Source organism: Amia ocellicauda, chromosome 7, assembly GCF_036373705.1.
Source record: "Amia ocellicauda isolate fAmiCal2 chromosome 7, fAmiCal2.hap1, whole genome shotgun sequence".
NCBI lineage: Eukaryota > Metazoa > Chordata > Actinopteri > Amiiformes > Amiidae > Amia > Amia ocellicauda.
Genome location: NC_089856.1, coordinates 39,347,706 through 39,373,695, shown reverse-complemented (window position 1 = coordinate 39,373,695; position 25,990 = coordinate 39,347,706). Strand labels below are relative to the sequence as shown.

General features: G+C 38.6%; 1 protein-coding gene across 1 annotated transcript; it reads left to right on the top strand.

Annotated features, from left to right (window-relative positions):
• Positions 1-20,851: 20,851 nt before the first annotated feature.
• LOC136753419 (ras-related protein Rap-2b) lies at positions 20,852-23,097 on the top strand. The gene has a single exon (XM_066709494.1). The coding sequence runs from the start codon at positions 21,212-21,214 to the stop codon at positions 21,761-21,763; it is 552 nt and encodes a 183-aa protein (XP_066565591.1). The 5' UTR covers positions 20,852-21,211; the 3' UTR covers positions 21,764-23,097.
• Positions 23,098-25,990: the final 2,893 nt, after the last annotated feature.

The window sequence follows — 25,990 nt, the reverse complement described above, 5'->3', positions numbered from 1 at the left end:
AGGCAAGTACAGTAAGTGAGGTCATACATCCTGGACAGTAAAAGCTAAGTGCTGTCAAGATGTAGGGTCACAGTCAAGGGCTACAGGAAAGGGAGCAAGGAGGAAACAAATTAAAAACGCAAGAAGCATAATAACAATCTGTGAAGTGCTATCTGACGGGGGTTAAAAGGACTAATATTATAAGTACTGTCTGAAAAGATGTGTCTTGAGTAAGTGCCAGAATGAGGTCAAGGACTCTGCTGTCTTGACTTCAGTGGGAAGGTTATTCCGCCATTTAGGGGCCAGGGAAGAGAAGGAGCGGCTCTGGAGGAAGGAAGAGTGCAGAGGAGGTAGAGTTTGTCTTCTGGCACTGGAAGAGCGCAGTGGTCTGGAGGGGATGTATGGAGAGACGAGTGACTGAAGGTAGCTTGGTGCAGTGTGGTAGAGATAGCGGAAGGTGAGGGTCAATGTCTTGAACTGGATGCATGCTGGTATTGGGAGCCAGTGGAGGGAGCGGAGCAGTGGAGTAGCGTGTGTGAATCGGGGCAGAGAGAATACCAGACGAGCCGCAGAGTTCTGGATGAGCTGGAGTGGCGGGTAGTAGATGCAGGCAGGCCGGCCAGGAGGGAGTTGCAGTAGTCCAGGCGGGAGAGGACCAGTGACTGGACGAGCAGCTGAGTCGAGTAGTCGGTGAGGAAGGGATGGATCCGGTGTATGTTGCTCAGGAAGAATCTACAGGTGTGTGTCAGCGTGGTGATGTGCTGGGTGTAGGAGAGTGCAGGATCGATGGTGACTCCTAGATTTTTAGCAGAAGAAGAAGGAGAGAGTGTGGTGGATTCCAAGTGGATCGAGATGGAGAGGTCAGCAGAAGGTGAGGAAGAGTGGGGGTAAAAATTAAAATATTAAAGATTAAAATCTTCACTTTACATTGTGTAATTCATTGAGAACAAAATGATGTAACAACAGTCAATGGAAACCAAAATCACCAACCGATTGAGGGCTGGATTCAAGTAAACAATTGAAATGAACTTTTCCAACTTGCGTGAATTTCATCATGGCAACTCATAATGTGACTCAGTTGTGTGTATGACCCCCACGTGCCTGTATGCACTCCCGACAATGTCTGGGCATGCTCCTGAAGAGACGGCAGATGGTGTCCTGGGGGATCTCCACCCAGACCTGGATTAGAGCATCAGTGAGCTCCTGGACAGTCTGTGGCGCAACTTGGCGGTGTCAGATGCACCGATACATAACGTCCCAAAGATTCTCAATTGGATTCAGGTCTGGGGAAGGTGAGGGCCAGTCAATTACATCAATGCCTTTGTCATCCAGGAACTGCCTACACACTCTGGCCACATGAGGCCGGGCATTGTCCTGCACCAGGAGGAACACCGGGCCCACTGCACCAGCGTAAGGTCTGACGATGGGTTTGAGGATTTCATTTAATTGTCTGTGCAATCCTCCAAGAATATGCCTCCACAGACCATCACTGACCCACCGCCAAACCGGTCATGCTGGATGATTTTGCAGGCAGCATAACGTTCACCACGGCGTCTCCAGACTCTTTCACGTCTGTCACATGTGCTCAGTGGGAACCTGCTCTCATCTGTGAAGAAAAAAAGGGGCGCCAATGGCGGACCTGCCAATTCTGGTGTTCTCTGGCAAATGCCAATCGAGCGGCATGGTGCTGGGCTGTGAGCACAGGTCCCACTAGAGGACGTCGGGCCCTCATGGAGTCTGTTTCTGACAGTTTGGTCAGAAACATGCATACCAGTAACCCGCTGGAGGTCATTTTGTAGGGCTCTGGCAGTGCTCCTCATGTTCCTCCTTGCACAAAGGAGCAGATACCGGTCCTGCTGCTGGGATGATGCCCTTCTACGGCCCTTTCCAGCTCTCCTCGTGTAACAGCCCGTCTCTTGGTATCTCCTCCATGCTCTTGAGACTGTACTGGGAGACACAGCAAACCTTCTTGTGACGGCACGTATGGATCTTCCATCCTGGAGGAGCTGGACTACCTGTGCAACCTGAATGGGCTGCAGGTACCACCTCATGCTACCAGCAGTGAGAAGGACACTGGCAAAATGCAAAACTAGAGAAGAATCAGTCAGGAAGGATAAGGAGAGAGCAATTGTCTGTGGCCACCACCTGTAAAACCATTCCCTTTTTGGGGATTGTCCTGCTGTTGCCTCTCCAGTGCACCTGTTGTCACTTTCATTTGCACCAAAACAGGTGACATTGATTCACAATCGCTTAGGCTTCCAAACTGGACAGATTGATATCCCTGAAATTTAATTGACTTGGTGTTATACTGTGATGATTACGTGTTCCCTTATTTTTTTGAGCATTGTATTAAGCAACAATGACATTATTAAACAATGCAGTATAGAATCTAACTGTTGACGTACTTACCTCTTCTTTTTGAAAGGAAAACGGTGTATGTAATGCAGTGTGAAAAAGCAATTAAATATTCTTGATACCCTAAGGTTCTCAATGCAATGTATTAATCATGTGGTAGGGAAACAGGTGTTAAAGACTTTAATAATTTGTATTGAAAAAGAGGTTGTATCCAAATGAGGTTGCCAGGCAAGATAATAAAACAACAATCACATCAATTTAGAGTCTAAATTAATTTGGCTTCAGAAATACCTCTGAGTCAGCAGTGACAAATGGTATATGACTGTGCTTAAAGGAGTTTAAAAGCCCTGGCAAATGTAAATCAGATTCAGTGCAGAAACAGACTTTGTTTCCATCCAGTGATGGGACATTAATGGCCGGGACAAAGGCAGGATTCAATGATAAACCCTTCACCTGCGATGTGTCAAGCAGATTTTAAAAATTGAATTGGCTTTTTTTATTTTATTTCTGTGGCATTTTAAATTAACCTCTTAATCCTTCACTTGAGCAGCACATTGTAAAGTGTTAGACCTGACATATTTGTATTGAGATAATCATCTTCATTCGTCTTTTTTTAACTTTTCGTCCCTTTCTTATTTTTTCCACTTTAGTTTCTTCTTCTATCTACTTTTTCTCCCTCTCCCGTCACTAAGTGTCCTTGTCGCTATCAAGGCAGAGCTTTTTTTTAATGCACTCCTAGGTTGTTGTTTTTTATGGCTCTTGATACTCCTCATTAACCAGTAATGTAGCAGTGCTGTTATGTAACTTGATGACTTGCATTTCACAGTCTGAAGATCGCCAGTGCTGTCATGTACACAGCACAATTTAAAGTTCGGTTATTAAACATCAGTTGAATGATCAAGCGAATGGAAGAACTATCCAGTTATTTTTTATGTTAAATCCAAAGCAATAGTAGCATCAGCCCCTGAGCTGGTCTCTAGATATTAAACTTTCGAAACTGCACCCCATTCCACGTTTCCTGATAAGAGCAGGGAGACATAAATGGTGTCACAAATCAGGAAATGCTAACCAGTTCTGACTTTTTCTGACCTAGGTCACAGGTCACAGGTCATTGGCCTTGAATACCATGGGCAATTCGCTGCTTATGTTATTTTTTGCGTGTTGTTTTTCGTCAGTTCAGGACATTGCTTAGCAGGTGATGCTTAATGTCATTTTAAGATGATCTTCTAAAACAGAAAAGGATGACACTGGCTATTACTGCTCTTGTATTTCATCATTTCTCCCTTGATCAACTATGATTAAATATATAAATAAATACTGCTTTGAGTAGTCTGTTTGTAAATGTCTAAGTATTTATGTATGTATGAATGTGTGTATTTGTATGTATTCTTACACCCTGAGGGGGCGGTGGAGAATCGCCTAGTGTTCAGGAGTCTTCAGTGGTTACTGTTCTGATGTTACTGGTGTGTGCTCAGGACACATAGTTAGGGAATGAGGAGGCTGGAGGAAACGAGTGGGGGTTCAAGGGAAGAGAGGTTATTCCTGGTGGGAGGAAAGGCAGGGGGTGGTGTTATTGGTCAGAGCAGAGTGGAAAAGGAGGAAGAAGGGTGCAGTGTAAAGGTAGAGGGGGTGGGTCACACCTGTAAGAGAGCTGTTTTGTGTAGTGAGCATCACCCAGTGCGTTAGTCTGTGTTTTTACTGGAAATGAATATGGGACTCTGCTGGGTCCACCACAGTATGTATGCTTGTATTGAAATATTTGGCATAAAATATGTTTTCTTACATTTTTAGTGTAGGAATTGCATCAGAAAGGTTGTAACTTGGTGTAATCAGAAATGGAGGCAGTCAGGCCTGTGTTCTCATGCATCTTCTTGCTTACGAAGGGAAAGGCAGATTATAGAGTTTTACTGATTGCAGTGACTTCACTGGCATTGATAGGGTCATTGATTAAAGTCACAGTTAAGGTAGAATTCATGATCTGAGAGGCAGACCATGAGTGGCTGTCATCCTGATTTTGCTTCAGAATGTAATATTGAATAATCCATGGTTAGGATATGTGTGTGTGTGTGTGTGTGTGTTGTGTGAGTAACGAAGAAGTCTATACAGATATTGATTCTCGCATCATACATTTCCCATGATGCACTTCACATTAAACAACACTTGAACAACACATTCAATTGCCAATTCTCTTTGCAGGTGTGTAAGAAAGCCAAATAATACCACTGGCCAATAGGAGCATGCACTGTAACAACGAAGACCAGTGCTTGTGAAACATAGCAGGGACTCTACTGAGTAGATCCTCATGAACAAGTGGAATACAAACATAAATATATATAAATATATATAAAAATGTCCACTAGCTCGAAGGCAAAGTAGCGTTGGTGTGTTTTCTATACTCCTGTGAATTTAAAGAACTGAACAGTGTTGTTTTAGCTTTCTGTCCCATTGTACCAGCATTGTATCATCTTCTGCAGCTGCCTGTCTGGCTTTTGTGACCCCCCCCCCCAACTGCCCCAGGCTCCTGGTTGTTTGTTCTGGTGGAAGACTCCTCATCTGTTTTCAAACTGCAGTTTGTATTCAGCACCCACAAAGAAGTAGATTTGTTGTTTCAACCGTAGACCTGTCTGAATTTGTAGATGTCTGAAGACAGATTTCTGTATATATATAATCAAATTAATCAAGTAAAGGATGTGCAGAAATATGAACAGCTTTTTCTGAGATGCCTCTTGTTAACAGCTATTTATAATTAGATCTGTGCAGATATACACCAAGAACAACAGGACACACTTTAAGTATACGATAAGTCCGTCAGAGTCTTGAGACCTCGACTTGATGTTCCTTTTGAAGAGTGTACAAGATTACAGGATATAGTGGATGACTATGAATGAAACTGACAAGAAAGTGTTAATGTTAATTTATTTCTTTATTTTCACCATTGGCTAGGCAACACTTCAACTGGAAATGATTAATTATTATTAGACTAATGATTGGCAGGGTACATGGCTTTTTCATGAGTTAATATATCTCTAAGTCTGTACTGTGCTTGATAGTTTAGAACATTTTAAAACATAAACACCTGCATTTATTTTGGAAAAGTAATTTAGGTAAATGAAAAACTATCCCTTTTAGAGGCAATGATATGCTTATCAGGGTCATCATCTACAACCGTTACGTTTACCCATCTCACCACAATAACCTTCCGTCCAATGTTGTTTATTAAACAGGAAATATTTAGCTTTTCCCCCCTTCAGTTATAATTAACCACAACCACACATTCCTTTATATTTCAGCATTCATTACAATTCCTTCTTTTATCGCTTGATGGTAAGTAGTCACAGATTACATATTGTAGCCTGACTATTAATCTCAGTTCATTTCCTTTGAAAAAGAAGAAACCCTCTAAGTAATTGTGGTCTGGCAACATTTCATGCACAATTAGAGTTCTGAGGATATTTCCATTGTAGATTTTTTTTCCTGCAGTTCTTCATTTAAGGCTTTTAACTATTATTAATATCAAGTAACTTTATATCAAGAGTTTTTTTTTTTTTGATCAAATAATATAATGATCCCCATGACCAATTGTCGTTTTATATGTTTTATATTGGTGAAATGTGGTTATTCCCTCCTGTTAACTTAAGTCTTAAGACCCAACTGTAAAATGAGCTGCAGACAGTTTAAGTGAATATCTAAGGAAGTAAAATAGAAACTCATCAGAAACAGTTCTGAAACAAAGATATTTGCATTACTTTCTTTAAATTCGGTTGTTTGATCTACAGTCACGTTGGCTAAGGGAATTGACCAAATTACAAAATAACAAACAAAAGCTTTTCCCCAGTGCTGAATTTTGTAGTAGTCTGAGCTGCCACAAGAGGGAGAAATGCACCCAATGATTTGGTAACTAACCTTCTGCTCTCTAGCAACTCAGTATATGGGTCAATGACATGCTGCATGCATTTTGGTGTCCCAAGCATATTACAAATATATATGTATTTATTTGTTATTGAAATTGAATAATATGTCTCAACACTCCTATCTTTATTGACTGATAGGAGTAGTTTTCATGAGTATTTAAAATTTTAGGAGCTATTAATCTCCAATCATCCAAAATGTCATACCGGATAACTGTCCACACCTAAAATGAAAATTCAAAAATGTTACAAAAAACTAAAAAACAAACAAACAAACAAAAAAGATAAAACCTTAGATCTAACAGTTGGGCATTATTGTGTGAGTGTTTGCATTAATGTATATAAAACTCTTCTTTGAATTTTTACATCAGAATGCATTTTGCTAGCCATGTGACGGACATTGCATCATTCAGAAGATTATGAAGGACCCCCAGGCTGTGCAGAAAGTTTAGTCTCTCCTGAAATGTTGATGATTTGACCTTTTCGATCACTGGTGCACTAGGGTACAAAATTCTGTCATACTGGACAACACTTAAAAACCACTTATAATATTGTTGAAAGATGATATTGAATAGTTGTAGGTCAAAGTAATACATTTATATAAATGGTTAAAATGTTATAATGTCATACCGGAAAACGATCACTTTCTGTTATCCAACAATGTCACTCGTTATCTGGAGTGACTTGCTTATACGTTTATTGTTTTTAGGAGTATTTTTAAGCATGTAGGCATCACATTTACATTAACATATTTATAACATTATTTCTGTAGTTTAATTGCAAATTGGGTCGGTGTGGATGTCCTTAAATAAGAAATGAGATGGCAACATGGTCATTACTTTCATTTATGTTTATGCCATGAAGTCATTTGCAACTTTTAAGAGAATATATCAATCCAAGTTCAAAAATGATTAAGTTAATGTTTTTAAATCTTAAAATGTTTTATTGCTATGGTTTTATCAAATAGCCTATGCCTTTAGTGGAATTGTATCACATCAAAGTGACGGCTCACTTCTGATTATTTACTGAAACACGTAGTGTAGTGACTCTCACTCGGTTAAATAGACTTATTTTTAAGTAAATCTTTGTTGCTGAGACTATCTTTAGATATCATCCCATATGAAATCTCACAGTATGTTATTCCGAGTAACAATATCAGTCAGGTAGGACAACACTGATTTTTCTTGTAAAAATACATGTCATTCTCCTTGAGTTAAGGATACAACAATAATCATATCATTTTTACTAGAAAGCATTTTCATACATTTCCCAGCATATTTAACTATTCAGCGTTATGTTTTGGGTGACTAACTTCAAAAAATGCGCCAGTGTCAATAGAAATTGTGTTTTTTTTATTTTTGGGTTGAATATGTTTGTTGAGATCAAACTATGAATACTTATAACCCACTCTATGCTGACAAAAACCTAAAGTCAAATAATTTGCAAATCTGTCATTGTTATGTGGTATGACATCTTTGATACTAGAAAACATATGATTTATAATAAAAAAGTATAAATTATTATTTCAGAAATAAAACTTTTTGAAATATATGCATAACATTCTAATGAAGGTAGAAAGAGTTTTAATTTGTATTTTAAACTATATATATATATATATATATATATATATATATATATATATATATATATATATATATATATATATATATATATATATATATATTACCATCTTAAAATCCTTATTCGTCACTGACCCATATCCTAATTATATGAACACTCACCAGAATTTCAGAAATCAAAAGAATTTATTGTGAGATTAATGAATGAAGATTGCTGTATCCAATTCCATTGACGACATCTGGCTTAAGGGATTGTTTAAAAGCTGCCACAATTGTATAGTTATGTGGAGTTGGTCAAAACGTGCACATTCATTTCTAAGACAGAGAATTCACTGAAAGCAGTCATAATCTCATAACAGTATGCCTTTGTTGAGCTTAGATATTTAATTTGAGCATTGAGAAGCCATCATACAGTTAACAGATATTTCTGCATAGCTGTTTTGCATTGGCATTACGTATTCAGCTCATATAAGAACAGGATGTGTTGTTAATTGTCCTCTGATGAGGCTTATAGAAGCAGAGCAAGAAGTGAACAACAAGAGCATCGCAATTTGCAGCTCTGGTCCTGGGAGGTTGAATTTAGATAATTTAGCAGTTCAAGTGGAAAACTGTTGGAAAGCTGTTGGTTTAAAAAAGGAATTGTGCAGAGAGATAAATGTCTGACATCCAGGACTAGAAGAGATTCTTCTAGATTGATTGTTTTTCGACTTTTAATGTGTGAATAAAGTCTCGTGCTCATCAGTCATGTTGAGAGGATGCCTCTATCTGGGCTTTGCAAATTTGCTTAACTGTGACAAGAATGCCACATATATCATTCACTATCTATAAATCTCATTGGTTCCCTTTTCTAGGCATTATCTGTATTCTGTAAGAATATTGTTGGAATAATCTTCCTGTGTGTGGTTTTCTGTGTTGTTTGGCTTGAGTTGAAAATGTAGTATTTGTCCTGCTTGACACTGGTGCCACACTGTGGCCAGTCACAGTAACTGTGCAGCTGGGATTTCAGTGTTTTGAAAACATGATTGATTGTTAAAAATAACCCAGGGAAACTGATTATTAAGTAGTATTGTAACAAAACAGGATTTAATAGGGTTGGATTCTGTATATGGCTGTAAAATTTCCTCAATCAAAACACACTAGAAAAATATTTTCCTTCATATTTCTCTGCCATTTGTCCTTGTTTGCTTTTACTGATTTGATTCCCCAGCTAACTCAGTTTAGTTTATCTTAAATATTAGTTAAAAAACACACACTAAAATTTGTGATTGAGAATGTCAGACAATCTATCTTGGGGTATGAAAGGACATTTTGAAGTCTTCCCTTTAGCACTTAGACAGTACAATTTCCTGGAATATGCAAATAAAAAGATTTGGGGGACTTAGAGGTTTCAGTTCCCCAAACCAGTTTCCATCCCAGAATCTAGCTGAGGCTAGCTCATTTTCAGTGTAAATCGTATCAAAAGGTGTATCTCAGCAAATTTGTTATAGTTTGTAGTGCGAACAAGATGAGACGTAAACTGCAATGTATATTGTAATGTATACTTGGAAACAAAGACGAACACATTCACATTATACCAAAGCTGAAATGAAACCTATCCAAAACAATCATTTCAAAAAGTCTACTGTTGTAGAAGCACATGCACCACAAGAGGTCGCTACAGTCTCTCCCTCCCCCCCCTTCTCTCTCTCTCTCTCTCTCTCTCTCTCTCTCTCTCTCTCTCTCTCTCTCTCTGCTGGTGCCTGTAAATTTAAATGAGCTATATAGATTTCACAGTAGGGTAACATTAATTATACTGTTATTTTATGTAACTTGCTTGTCAATTCTTTATATTTTGTCAAAGGTTTTGACATGTGTTAAACAAAACCCCATGTGTTGCTCAAAAGAATCAAAAGAATCAAAAGAATGGTAAAATAAGTTTCTGTTGTTGGGCTTACCAATACAGTGGCTAAAGTGAATGTTTGATTGTAATTAATGTATCCACAGAAAGTCTCTTCCCCTGACTTTTTTGTTTTTTGGTTTGTGTTTTTGGCTTGTTTCCCTGCGTCCCTGATTAATTAAATGAAAAGAGCTGTGCAGCACAAACTATTCAAAACATTAATCGCTAATGCAAACCCATACATAATACAGAAATAGTTAGTCTCTAGGTATAAGAAAATACCTTGTCATTGTGATTTAGGGGCAATATATTTACCTGGGTCCAGTTGTGTTAATATTGTCTCCCCCACCTATAAACAACATACATAAACTAAGTTACATACACAGACACTTGAAATATATATATTTTCTGATCATCATCATCATCATAATATTCCCAGTGACTTTAGAAACATCAAAATAATATGCTTTTTTGGGGTATTATTTGTCATATAAACAAAATAAAGACAATACTGAAAGAAAACCACTATTCATGTATACACAAACAACCACAGATGCTGAATTGATAAATGGCTATGGTGTACAGCAACTGCATTTTAAATTCTGACATATTATAATATAAATGTTAAATTGTGTTTTTCTTCTGATATTTTTCCAAATTGTTCATGAATTTACAGTTTCAGTTGCACTTGCTGCATGGAAGTCTTTACATAGAGTAAAATTGAATTTCCAAGGTCGGCCTTTCATATTTATAATTAGAATCCTATTTGCAAACTACAACAAACATGTTCACATATCTCAAATAAAAAAATTACCTCTCCTTTTGTAGGAACTATCTGTCTCTCCCCTGAGTATAACATACAAATGCCTTTCAAACATGATTCATTTGCTGGTGCACTAATGATCTATTCACATTAGCCTTTGAGTAAAGCATGTAGGTCTTACTCCTGGAAAGGTTTTCTGATAACAGTATTGCGAATATGCATTAATAATAATATTATTAATAATAGCGATGTACCTGATTGATATAGAAACACATGCGGTCAGTCAGTGCGACAGTTCTTGTGTGTGTGTTAATGTCTGCACTAAGAACACTAGGGAGGCTGGTGTCAGGTTCCGGAATGCTGTGACATTTTATTTGAAATTCCATAGCTGGTCTTTTAATTTAAATGTTTTTTCATGTTACATGTTTAGTTTTCATGTATTTATTTTACTTAAGGTCTTGGTTGAATCATCCTCCCTGTATACAGCAATTAGAGACCATTTTCAATTTTTAATCAGACATTATTTAACCCTAGATGTCTTTAGATTAAATACTTGTATAATAGTTGTATATTTTGTTCTTGTCTCTTACTGATTAAACCCTCTCATAGTCCTGCTTCTCTCGCCTCCTTGGGTTTTTGCAAATTGTCTCCACAACTGTAATCTGAAAATTATGTATTGTCTGAGCTGGTTAACTCGTGTCTCATGTTGTCTCATTTGGTTGCAAAAGTTAAAGGTATAAATGTGAGAGCAAAATCTTTAGTCTAGTTTCTCTGCCAGCAGGTGCTGGAAACCTCGCTCTGAGAAGTAGGGACTTTTCCAGCCCACAATAGATGGCATAATCATAATTAAGGTCTGTAAAGAGAACTGTGAATCATTAGGAATGTTTAACTCATTCAATAAAATGTTGCTTATAGTTTTCTGTAAGCGATTACACCCACTGTCGAGCACAGTTTTTCCAATGCACTTGCATGTGTACTTTCACTTTATATGTGGAAGTCAGACGTTTGTTCACGTTTGTAGTGCTTTAGTAACTTGTTGTCCCTTTGCTGAAGGTGGAAGCAAATGCTTTCTTGATACATATTAAATTGGCCTGTTTTTCTTTCCATCATCTGAGCTAACTACACATGGGACATTTTGTTTAACACCAGTATGCATGTAAAGAACAAAAACAACATGCACAGTGGGATTCAAAAACTGTATTTCTGAATGTACCTCAATTTAGTTTAACATGCCAGACACTGGTGACATGCCATCTAGTGTACGGGGGTGTATTTGCTCATATCTGTCAGCCAGAAGGCCAGAGTTGAAGCAGCTGTGGTTAAATGCAAGGCAATTACAAGGTGTCTCAGAATGTCTTTTAGGTCTCTGTGTTCGTGGCTTTATTCGTCTGCATGTGTCAACATTCAGAGTTCTTTTCTCTTACAGGAACTGTATTACTATTATTGTATATAATTAAACTCACTTTTATTATGAATTAGTAGTAGGAGTCATCGTGGTGGTGGTGGTAGTAATGGTAATAGTATAATTTATTATTATTACATTTCTCAGGCAGACACCCTTATCCATGGAAACTTATAATTTTTGTACGTACAATTACCCATTTATACAGCTGTTTTTTTTTTTTTTACTGGAGCAATATAGGTAAAGTACCATACAGGGTACAACAGCAGTGATCCCCACCTGGGACCCACAACCCTCCGCTCCAGAGTGCAGAGCCCTAAGCACTACTCCACACTGCTGCCCTAATAGTAGCAATGTTAGAGGTAGTAGTATTATTGGTGGCAGTAATAGTTTTGGTTTTGTAGTAGTAGTAAGAGCAAAGTGTCATATGTGAGACCATACTGTACCGTACAATACTACTTACAGTACATACTGTCACGGACACTACATACCTGCTTTAATAGGTTACTACCTAGGCTACTAACATACTTACTGTTACATACTATCACTTATACATACTACTCCTAACCTAATTTCTACTACTACTGCTGACACTAATCTACAAACACATTAAAATAATGTATTAGTTCTGACAATCAGTAACAGTAACAGTAAAATAGTAACTGTTTTTTTTTTACCTGATATCATCCAAAAATGAATGATTTATAACTGATTAAAAATTGAAATAATGCTATTAGCAAAGCTGAAGCTGCCACACACACACACTGCCTGACAAACACTGACAATGTATATTTGTTACTTAAAAGGAGAATGCAAATACAATGTATGTTTGAGTATGCCTTATGGTGAGGGAGTGTAGTTTTCAGTTCTCCAGTCTAAGCTTGGTCAAACAGACATTGAACAAAGGGACATTACAGGCATATTCCATGCAGTTTTATCAATAAGTTATATATATTTATGTCTTCATTTTATTGAGAATCATACAATATACCAATTAATTGAAATATTGATACTCACTTGAATGGTATAAGGGTATACTTATAATGTGAAATAAAATGTTCAAAAGCAAAATAAATGCACTCAAGGAGAAGAAAGAAAAAAAACTGCTGCAGTGTCCCTGATTTCAGATGTCTCAACTCCGTCTTGGCTGAAATATATGTGCATATGACACATTTTGTAACATTTCTTGTAAATGTAGGCAGCAATTTAAAGGAGGAACTTTTTTTTGTATTCCCCAGATTATAAAACCACAAGTTATCTGATGCAGCATATTTGAGCTTCATTTCCGGACAGTTCTGCTTTCTCCCGTGCATTACGCATTAATCGCTTAATTGAGTCCAGCAATTTATTTAAGTCAAGACAGGAAATCTATATTTTCTGTGCTGTTAAACATAAAGCCATTAATTAATCAAGTATTGTAAAATGTCACATTTTCCCGCATACAGAACCAGACCATTTTATTGTCAAGGCATCGAGCACAGCTTATTAAATAAAATAAGCCTTTAATGCAAATGCTTTATGAAGATGTACTTGTTCAGAATGGTATGTTTGTAGACCAGTTGTTACACCAGTCAACGCCAACAACATGCAAGCTGTGTATATTTCAGGAGCTGTTCTGGCGATTCTCTCAGTGTCTCACATTTGTTCAAATACAGCACACAAATGTCACAACACAAATGCTGTTGTGACAATGTTGATCTATTGAACAATTGTTATATGAAATGATCCTCAGGGAAATGGTTATCTCACCACAGAGGTCACAGAGAACATGTCACAAGCTAATAAAGAAGGCCAGACCAGCCTTTATATATAATATAAATATGGGTTAAACAAACAGATAACAGTAAAAAAAACAGTTTAGGAGTAATACATAGTTGCTTAGAATAGTGCAAGAGTTACTTAAAATAAATACTTTTACAAATTAAAATAATTAAATCATTCTGCAGGGAAATTGTAACTGAGCACATACAGAGGGATTCAGTATGCTGGTGCTGCATAATAATAAGTATAATATGTTAATAACCTAGAGATTCTTAACTAAACGTCTTAATTACTTATTCATCATATTGAGTTTGCCCACAGTGGTTTATGACAGAACTGTTTCCAATCACTGATGAATGTTAATGAAGTCTAGGTGAGTTAAGAACCCTGCAATGAAAGGTGCCATACCCTCCACTGTGCTACAGTACACAGAACACTTGGCACATTGAGAATATCATTGGCTCATATGTTAACTAGCAGGAGCATTACTTGAAATAAATGCTTCAATTTAATGTCTAATGTACAACGTGCATGGTGCAAGTCGGTGGTAAACAGCTGTGAGGTACCAAGCTGAGCACATACTTTATTGACACTGTAGCATTTCTCCCACTCTCACCATACACACATGCACACGCACATGTACACGCACACGCACACACACACACACACACACTTTCATGGGCTTATATACTGCTTGCCTTGTTTGCTATGTTTGGAATGATGCTGGAATGTCCCTGACCATCCACAACCAATGTTTTCTATTCATAATGTGTTTTTTTTTTTTTTATCTGGGCTGGGGTGACTGAACACAGTTATTAAAACAAATGTCTATGAGTCTGTTTAAGTTTAGGTTCCAGTTATTTTCACAGTTGTGCACTACATACAACAGGTACCTTATGTGCATGGATGGATATTTGATCTACACATTTAAAAAATCTATATTATATTGATATGTTTTTTTATACCACCAAGCTGATAAATAGCAAAGATGTCAAGATCTATTTATTTTGCTATTAATCAATCTAATGCAGGTACTGCAGTTCATGTGAGAAGCTGAACCAGGTCAATAAGCTGGGAGAGGCCAGTACACCCGATTGACACTATTAGGAGTACTGAGAGGCTTGTGCTGCAAGTAAGACACTGTGCAGATCTTTAGGTTTCCATTGACATTCGCACAAGGAGAGAGCTCTTGTAATGTGTGTGGTACCTGTATGAGGTTGATCTCAATATTAACAACAAAGCTCTCATCAACAATACCAAACCTCTGTGGTTTTCACTAGCGACACTAACAGAAGCCACTTTCCTTCTTGCATGTAATCTTTGCAATGTTTCACCCAGACGGGGAGCTTGTGAATCTTTCACTTCAAAGAGTTGGTGCATAAAAATTAAATTTCTCGGTGAAGCACGAACATGGAAAGCCCCAAGACAACTCCACTCTAGATCAGTTACTTTCTTCACCTTTGGAAGAGATACCTAAAACACAACTACCTAAAAAGAAAATAATGTAGCAATTATAAAATTCCCATTTCAACACAGTTTCACAGTTTGAAGGTAAATGGGAAACAAGTAGGCCAATATAAGCACACTTTCAAGCAGATCACAATAAAACTATACAAATCTCCACATTCCATTTGTGATTATACTGTTTTTCTAGGAAACTAACTGCAAACTATTTGGATGCACTTGTCTTGCAATCCACTGGCATTGATGCTTTTATAAAGACAGACCGAACAGATTACTGAGCAGCTTTTGTTAAACAGGTTTTTTTTTGCATGGGAGCGCTTCTCTTCTGTAGAGAATTTGTGAAGACTTGTATCCCCAAAGGTGTGAAATTCCTTCCTTAAAGGTATACAGAACGCAGCTCTTAATCAATTCTAATCTAATCAACTTTAAGCACCCTCAGAATGTTGATTTAATCTTCAAGTCTGAGTCTTCACAATGGCATGTGGCCATTCATAGATTAAAACAAAGACAACAACAACAGGAGAACATTAAGGCCTTACAGCAGTTTAAGGAAATGAACGATGATCTGATTGTTTAAATATTCAATGAAGGAATGACCTGATTTTATTCTTTACTTAGTGTATATTCCTGCTAAGTATGTCTTTCTTATAGCTAAGGGTTACAGTTAATTAGACGTCATTTGCGGCTTATTTTTGTGGAAAAATGACAGAGCACTTAAAAATAGCTATAATAACATCACTTTTTAGCTTAGTTATGGTTTTACTGTCAGATTTATTTTCAGTAAGTGCTGCTGGCAAAAGTATGCAATTCTGAATCCCGATTTAAAAGAGGAACTACAGTGAGGGAAAAAAGTATTTGATCCCCTGCTGATTTTGTACGTTTGCCCACTGACAAAGAAATGATCAGTGTATAATTTTAATGGTAGATGTATTTTAACAGTGAGAGACAGAATAACAACAAAAAAATTCAGAAAAACGCATTTCAAAAAAGTTATAAATTGATTTGCATGTTAATGAGGGAAATAAGTATTTGACCCCTTCGACTTAGTACTTGGTGGCAAAACCCTTGTTGGCAATCACAGAGGTCAGACGTTTCTTGTAGTTGGCCACCAGGTTTGCACACATCTCAGGAGGGATTTTGTCCCACTCCTCTTTGCAGATCCTCTCCAAGTCATTAAGGTTTCGAGGCTGACGTTTGGCAACTCGAACCTTCAGCTCCCTCCACAGATTTTCTATGGGATTAAGGTCTGGAGACTGGCTAGGCCACTCCAGGACCTTAATGTGCTTCTTCTTGAGCCACTCCTTTGTTGCCTTGGCTGTGTGTTTTGGGTCATTGTCATGCTGGAATACCCACCCACGACCCATTTTCAATGCCCTGGCTGAGGGAAGGCGGTTCTCACCCAAGATTTGACGGTACATGGCCCCGTCCATCGTCCCTTTGATGCGGTGCAGTTGTCCTGTCCCCTTAGCAGAAAAACACCCCCAAAGCACAATGTTGCCACCTCCATGTTTGACGGTGGGGATGGTGTTCTTGGGGTCATTCCTCCTCCTCCAAACACGGCGAGTTGAGTTGATGCCAAAGAGCTCGATTTTGGTCTCATCTGACACAACACTTTCACGCAGTTCTCCTCTGAATCATTCAGATGTTCATTGGCAAACTTCAGACGAGCCTGTACATGTGCTTTCTTGAGCAGGGGGACCTTGCGGGCACTGCAGGATTTCAGTCCTTCACGGCGTAGTGTGTTACCAATTGTTTTCTTGGTGACTATGGTCCCAGCTGCCTTGAGATCATTAACAAGATCCTCCCGTGTAGTTCTGGGCTGATTCCTCACCGTTCTCATGATCATTGAAACTCCACAAAGGTGAGATCTTGCATGGAGCCCCAGACCGAGGGAGACTGACAGTTATTTTGTGTTTCTTCCATTTGCGAATAATCGCACCAACTGTTGTCACCTTCTCACCAAGCTGCTTGGGGATGGTCTTGTAGCCCATTCCAGCCTTGTGTAGGTCTACAATCTTGTCCCTGACATCCTTGGACAGCTCTTTGGTCTTGGCCATGGTGGAGAGTTTGGAATCTGATTGATTGATTCCTTCTGTGGACAGGTGTCTTTTATACAGGTAACGAGCTGAGATTAGGAGCACTCCCTTTAAGAGAGTGCTCCTAATCTCAGCTCGTTACCTGTATAAAAGACACCTGGGAGCCAGAAATCTTGCTGATTGATAGGGGATCAAATACTTATTTCACTCATTAACATGCAAATCAATTTATAACTATTTTGAAATGTGTTTTTCTGGATTTTTTTCTTGTTATTCTGTTTCTCACTGTTAAAATACACCTACCGTTAAAATTATAGACTGATCATTTCTTTGTCAGTGGGCAAACGTACAAAATCAGCAGGGAATCAAATACGTTTTTCCCTCACTGTAACTGCTCTGCTGTGAGTCAATATTTGATATACCCTTAGATTAAACCACTATTGATTAAATTACTTTCATTCAGACACACACCCAGGGGGAATATGTACAATGAGGTATAAAGTACAGTGTTGCACACCAATAGATTGTAACTTGCACAATCAGTCAATACATTCAGAAGAAAATAAAACTCAATTTAAAACTATTGGAGGTTTGAAGTCAAGGTATTGAGACACATAATATTGATACGTCTTGATGAAGATTCAGATGGCATATATCACATATTTTATGCACTGACAAATTAGTGTGTGGTCGTTGTGTTGATATGCAAAAAAGATCAAACCAGAGCTATTTATTCCTTTATGCAGTTATTTTTCAACCATTAATGTCTACAGTAGACCCATATCTTAACAAAAGAAGGGAAAGCTATTTGTGAGTTGACAGGATGTTTTAGGTGGTTTTCAGTGAATAACTCATGCAGACGGCTTATTTTAAAAAAGCCCTTCCCTTTGCGTTTAAAAATGCATTATTTCAATAACTAGAGTTAAGCATGTTTAAAAATAGTTTACTTTCAGTGCTAAGGAGTTTACAACCCAGTACTTATCCAAGCTCCAGTTGTGGTGTAGTGATTATGAAGTACTGATGCACACCAAAAATTTGAGATGTCCTTCCTTAAGTTCACTTCTTATCAAGTGTGTTTGAACGTCTTTCCATGACATAAAACTGGAAAGATTAGAAATGTAATATATGGAAGAAGGTCGTTTGTCAGAAATACATATGTATTAGCACATTTTGATTTTGTATGAATTAAAGAAATAGCCTATAGAAGGAAGAGCAACAACCCATATATAAGCCGTGTTTGTATTTCTTTTAAACATAGACCAAAACTGGAATGCTATTATTGTACTCTTAAGAGATTGTACTAGGATAGGAATACATAATATGAAAAAATGTGTGAACAAGACATTCATTTAGCAGAGAGAAATCTACTTCCAAACACTGTGTTTGTTTACTTCCTAATACTTACAGTTTTAACAGTTCATTATGGACCAATGCAATGGAGAACACAAAGGCCCTTAATCTTTTTACAATATTAATATGAAATATAAGAAAATAAGTATAAACAAAATTTGATACTACCTCAAATTCTGGCCAATTGTTAACCTTTTGTCACTGTGGGAAGAGGACATTTTTTGTAATATATATTTGGTGGACCTGTATAGGTTAAGGTGTATTTACAGGAAGTCAAAGGTCTGTTGGAGGAATCAAAAATAAACTTTTTATGAACAAATGAACTGTGACTCACAACCAGGATAGGATGATCATAGATACTAGTGTAAAAAACTTTGTATCGTGGTATAATTATAAAAGAAGGAGGGATTACAATTTAAAATGTAATCCCTTCAAATCTTTTCATCAATATTTTGCATAATAAGTCATCAGTATCACAAAGCATTCAGTGCGCTGCAGTTAATAGAAGATGTATTATTTTCATGCCAGCTGAAATACAACTGTCTGGCCCTAATATTTGTGGTGCCTGTCAGACATTTTATCTGAACTGTGTCAATACTGTCAAGCAGGATTATTCCTGGATTTACAAGACACCTTAGTCTGTTGTCTCTGCAATACAGAACTGCGTCTCAGTTTCCAAAACATTGTGAGTCAAAGAAAGTTTATCTGAACGTCTCTCTGTAGCAGCCCCACCCGTCTATGTCACAGAACGAAGAGGCGGAGAGTTCCCATGTATTCTGCCTCACATGCTACATGCTTAGGAATGTTCAGACAGGAAGTGCAGACATGCCCAAACCTGCATTATCGAGACCCCGCATGACTCACTTATTTTGGTATGTTTTATTGCCCTTGTCTATGAGCAGTGCTTAGTGAGCAATCAGAAGGCACATTTTCATTGTCAGCTGAGTATTATCAATAACAAGTTTTTAAAAAAGGTGTTTATTACAATTGTATAATATAAACCAGTCAAATAATGTACTGCTGAGCTGTATATATGTGTGTGTGTATATATATATATATATATATATATATATATATATATATATATAAAATAATATTTTTGGTGCCTGTCAGACATATACATATCAATGGTTTTCACATCCTTCTCAAGGGGTTATCTTAATTATAACTACCTGAAATTAATTAAGATAACCCCTTGAGATGGATATGAAACCATTGAAACATTGCGACATTGAGAACTGATCCTGCCCAGCTCTTGACGAATCACAGAATCTGCTTCAGCCAGGGGTAAATCACCTAGGATTAAGGCATCTGCTAAATGTAGTAGTAATATTATTATTATTATTATTATTATTATTATTATTATTATTATTATTATTATTAATAATAATAATCAGGATAAAAAATACACCCCAACAACTCTTTATCTGTCTTATTTTCTGTCCAAGTTGCTCCTGTTAGTTTCCAGTTGTCTGACGGTATGAATTTATATATTCTCACATGTAACCCAACTCTCTTTGATTCAACCTGCTTGCTTATTTTATTGTGTGTTGTCATACTTGATAAGTAGAAAAACAACAACAATCGGAGTGCCCCTAAACGTAAAATTCAGATTTCTGATCTGCTGACAACTTGCATAAACAGGAAATATGACTGCTATTAGGATGTCATTCTGAGTCACTTCAGTAAAGAGGAACTTAATCACAGCAAGTTTGTATGTGCCCGGGGATCACTGCAAACCACTCCTGTCTTCCCCTCGGTGTGTTACACAGATCATGCATACAGGTGCAGCTTTTGTGCCGAGGGTGCAGCCTGGTACTGAAACATCACAGATGGGTCAGGGGATGAGAGAGAGTTCATGGCTTGAACCGATTCCTGTGGCTCTTTATCAAAGAGATGGTATTAATATTGAAACCAAGCCAAGGAGCAATTTTACAACAACATGGGGGTGGTTTAACAGGATCCCTTTCTCATGTGTTGAAAATACCCAGGTCAGCAGGGTTGATACTTTAAAAGATTGCATTGTGTGATTTAACCCCCCCACCCCAGATTGTACTGTGACCATGTGGATTTTTTTTTCCATCCTGTTACCCTAACTAAAATGGGAATTGTTTGAATGAATGTATTTCTCATCCCACAGATTTCTTGAACCAGAACAGATACTAGACTCTGTAAATATATCACCACCATAACAATAATCATCATCATCAATCAGTCTACGTACTAGGTGGTTTCCTTATCACTGCGTGGACTGTGGAGGAAAGGGTTGGGCATGTGCTGAGTCAGACACCCATGCTGTTGAATAAACGGGCGTGACTGCGGGGCCGCTGATACCAGAGTATAAAAGGAGGGAGAGAGAAAAAAAAAAGAGGACAGAGCCCAGAGTTGGTAAGACGCGCTGCACCTTTAAGACCTGGCCCCGCCCCTCGTCGGTGACGTAGAGACGCTGCGCGGCGCGTCCGTGGGCAGGAAGAGCGTGTGAGTGCGCATTGATCACTCCTCACACGGGCGCTGCACAAGGACCAGCGGGGCGCAACATGTCACATTTCTAATGCTGGGGCTCGGTCGGAATCGTCTTCTTCCCACCCGACACCGAGATCCCGCCAGATCAACCCCGGGGAGCGGAGAGCCGGCCTCGAAATAAGGCAGCAGGGGCGTGGAGCGGCGCAGAAAAGCACATCGGGGCGGCCAGCAGTCGAGATAAAGGCGAGGGCAGAGGACTCCTCTTTCACCAGCCATGAGAGAATACAAAGTCGTCGTGCTGGGCTCGGGCGGAGTGGGCAAATCGGCGCTGACGGTCCAGTTCGTGACGGGCTCCTTCATCGAGAAGTACGACCCCACCATAGAGGACTTCTACCGCAAAGAGATCGAGGTGGACTCCTCGCCCTCGGTGCTGGAGATCCTGGACACGGCGGGCACCGAGCAGTTCGCCTCCATGCGGGATCTGTACATCAAGAACGGGCAGGGCTTTATTTTGGTGTACAGCCTGGTGAACCAGCAGAGCTTCCAGGACATCAAGCCCATGCGGGACCAGATCATCCGGGTCAAGCGGTACGAGCGGGTGCCCATGATCCTGGTCGGGAACAAGGTGGATCTGGAGGGCGAGCGGGAGGTGTCGTCCGGGGAAGGCAAAGCCCTGGCCGACGAGTGGAACTGCCCCTTCATGGAAACTTCAGCCAAAAACAAGGGCTCCGTAGACGAACTGTTCGCAGAGATTGTCAGGCAGATGAACTATGCGTCGCAGCCCAACGGGGAGGACCAGTGCTGTTCATCGTGTGTAATACTTTAAAACACGTTTTTATTATTATGTTTTTTAAGTTTGCAATGGCGAGCGAGTGACTCTAATAATATAAAACGAAGATTGGAAACTAACAAGTTTGCTTGAAGTAAAACAACAACAAAAAAAGAAAAACTTAAACATACACGATTATGGTGTAATACGTTGACTGTAATCATCAGTATTCAAAAGTGTCCTGCTGTCTTGCACACTCCGATTACAAGCAAAATAATCCAAAAACAGTGTTTACATGGCAGAATACTTGAATGTGCTGGGAATTAACACACACACACACACACACACACACACACACACTTGCATTTTGGAAACATCGTGAAACTGACTCCTACATGGTGATATTTATTTTTTAAAAATGCAAACCCCTCAGTTTTTGTCCTGGAGATGCGCTGGAGGGCGCAGGGCTGCGCAGATGCGGCTCGGCTCCGGGGTGAGACTTGTCCAGTCCGCCGGGAGGAGGAGGAGGAGGAGGAGGAGGAGGGCATCCGATCAAAGGCTCCAGCGTGATTGTATCAGGACCCGCAGCCTCGGCGCTGGCACACCAGTGATGTCTGCACACGGCGGCAAACCTGTTTCCAGTCCCGGCTCCTTGCACTCTACTGGAACTAATGTCCAAACTGGGATGGGAAGTTCGTTTCTGTGGGAGGAAAAACAAAAAGCAAATTTATATTTTGTACCTGCTGCATTGAATTGGGATTTAAGGAAATCAGTGGTAGTTTCAAGTTGGGAATCTTCAACTAAACACACAGTTACTTTTTCTTTTCTTTGTTTCTCATTTTGCTGCTTCACAACACCCTGCTTCAGCTGACCAGTATGACCATTACAGCGTCAGCGAGGACCTTAATTAGTGACCTGGGGACTCCCCACTGCCCAGTCAACTAGTGCCTTCCAACATCAGCTGTTCAGTTCAGTGCCAACCTGCGAGAGTCTCCACACAATCTTAACTACAAGTACTTAACTGTTTCCCTTTGGTGATCACACAGGAGTAAACCCAGACAAAAGAGCCTATTGTTAGTGGGATGCTTTTCTTTTCTTTTCAACTTGTTTTCCCCCCAGTTTTAAGATGTTATTTCTAGGCCTGGTAAAGTTGGGCCTTTTTTTGGTTTAATTCACAGGTACAGAATTCCCCTTCACTTCAGTTTTACTAAACCACCCAGGCCAGCAAAAGCAAAATTATTTTTTGTTTTTTGTTTTTGTTTTTTTTTAACAAAATGTGATGTACCATTGAAAATCTAACCCGATTGTAATTTTAATTTCAGACGAGCCTTTTAACCGCTCTCTGTTTTAAAAACAAGACTTTTAATACAAATTGCATTTTTTTAAAAATACACTCTTGTGTTCTCGTTATTTATTCTTGCTCTGTTGACATATTACAGGGCACATGTTTGACGTTTGAAATGCAGAAAAAAAAATACTATTGTATTCACTTTTATCTATACTGAATGCTTTCTTTATGCATTGAATATCTCCTTTTTCTGGCACTGCTGTTGTGAGCTTTGACAGTGTCTTTTGATTAATCTTGGTGTCTTCAGTTCTGTGAAGAGCTAATAGTTGCTATGTTTTCTCCCAGAGGGTATTGCAGTAGCTACAACGTGGCTTCAAAAAAAAGAAACGCACAATGCCTGGGTTATACAGGGTGAACTCTGTTTTAGAGAGGGGTTAGTAATAACCCTATATCCTACTGATACTTGTGTTGGAGTAATAAAAACTGGTAATAAATGGTTCAAACGTTTGCCTTGGGCATTCTTGCAAAGTTTGTTTAAAACAAAATATGTGCCTCATGCTTCATTAAAGCAGTAGCCTACCTGCTATGTGAAAAATGTATTGCAGATTATGTATTTCAGGGAATTGTTCACTTTCATGTGATCTCTTGATCATGCTTTAGTGGTGTTTGTGGGTCTTTAGTGGTGTTTTGGGTTGTTTAAGGAGTGTACTTGCTTGTAGTGTCTTCAGACTGATCACATTAGTCTCCTGGAAGATAACTGCAAGGAAATGAAGGCCTAAGTTATTTAGTCTTCGGTATGGAGTTTACCCTCTCGTTTTCTCACTTGAAAAATTGCACTGAATGAGCCCTTTCATAGGTTTTGTAGATCACTATCAGTTTGTATTAATCTCTTGACCTTGTGTCTTATCACTCCTCTGAACTAGATGTTTTAAAATTCTGTTTGAGAATAGAAATGTTGGCTTTGCATGCTGAGACAAGGAGCTGTGCTCGCATGTACCCGAGTAACAGGATTTTGGCATTTACCTTTAGGCCCAAAAAAGAAAGATCACTGTACAGGTTTGATGGTCTATATGTTCAAATCAAAACTGCTAGTCATCAACGATGCGCTGGTTATAGTTCATATGGTGAACAGACAGATGTCTTCTGGTTTTGCAAGTGCTGTACATTTTTTTTTTTTAAATCTCGAAACGTCCTCTGCCACATGAGTGTTTCGTAATGAAAAATGCATGTGCCTTTATAGAGATGCAAGGCAAATGGGCCTTGTCCAAAAGAGTTTCATTGCCAAGTTCCCGATTTTCTGTTTATCGGATATTTCACTTCCCTCACCAGCTACCTAACGTATGCAGTCATAAAATGTAAATTAAAGAAACTAATGATGGCAAACGTTTCTCTTTTTCAATCAGCAGCTTTTCTCTCTTCCTTTTATTAATCTCAAACTGTCAGTCTTTTCTATACATACTCTTAAGCAGTGAGAAGAAATCAGAACTGTTTATTTTTTTATTTTATTGAGGTGACTGCTGACATAAGCTAAGAGGAAATTCAATTTGTATGCAAACATTGTGGGCTATTTTATTTGTGTAGATGTCTTAACAAATCAGAGCCTTTTCTGAATTGAAGGGTTTACTTGCTGCTGCATTAGTTACAGAAAATGCCGTTTTGGTTGTTTTTCCATGGCTTGTTTTCCTGTGTTGTATAGATTTCTTATAGTCAGGCAGCATTTTAAATGGCCTTACATTTTTAAGGAAGTGGATTGCTTGCTCTATGAAATGCCACACTTCCGTTTGTGAAGACCTTTGCTTTTGATATTGTCGTCTTTATATCCAGTGAGTAGCTTTTCGATTACTTTTAACTACAATGTTTTAAAGGTTCAGCATTGTATTGCTGTGCTGTTCATTCATGATGAAGCTGAAAATGGATACTGTTACAGTTAGTGATACTGCAGTGCTTGCTTTCTGAGAAGTCAAACCTGTTTTTTTGTTTGTTTTTGAAAGGATAGGGCACATTTCTTGTAGCTGTGTTATGTAAACGAGAGACCTTGGCAGACCGAAGTTGCAAGGCTAACGGAAATGTACGTTATACCATTAAAAAGGTGTCTTGCAACATATTGAAACTGTTTTGGTTCTTGCATTGGTTTTGGTGGTTATTAGGACAAGCCATTAATTATGCCTGGCTCCTCAGTTCTAGTTCAGATTAATACCTGTGTGAGAATCACGGTCTTTTATTAAAATGCCAAATGAACGTGAGAGAGAACGCTAAAAAAAACAACTTGAAATTCTTGCAATTTTTGTAATGCCTCCTGGACGTCTGTTCTGGCATGTTTCAGGCATAACCCTAAGATTGCACAGAACCTTTCAGAATTAATAACTTGTTTGAACAGAGCGATGAAAAGCGACTCTCCAATTACAGTCTGATATAAAAACGTATCTGTAATGTCAGGTAATGTTTCCCTTCAGGCTAAAGTTTGTTTTGCTTCTTCTTTTTATCATATTATTTTAACCTTACCGATTCATTTTGTTTTGAACTCCTCTCGTCCATAATATGATAAACTGTCCCAAGTTTGCAGATGCACTGTCTCCAGATGTTTACACTTATTAGAGATTGTGTTTATGTTTCTGAAAGGACACATTTCAGTTGTGTTTTTTACTTTGTACTGTACGTTCCGGGAGATTCAAACTGGAAAGTGTGTTGCTCTGAATGTAGAATATAATCTACAAAATGTGTACACTCCCTGCCTGCAGTTTGTTTTCACTGGAAACTCCTACAGGGGTTCTTAGTGTAGCCTAGAGCGGAAACCATTGAGGAATCCTACATCGGCACACTTTACTGTACTTTTTCTCAACTTGTGAACAAGCTGGGCTGGGTTAACTTTATGCAGAAATGCTTCTATCCGTGGTGTTTTTGTAAAAACTGAAAGAATGTATTTACTGCTGTGCATTCTTGTATTTATTAGGCCTTCTCCTGTATTCCTTTCTGAGGTTACATTTCCTTTACTTAAA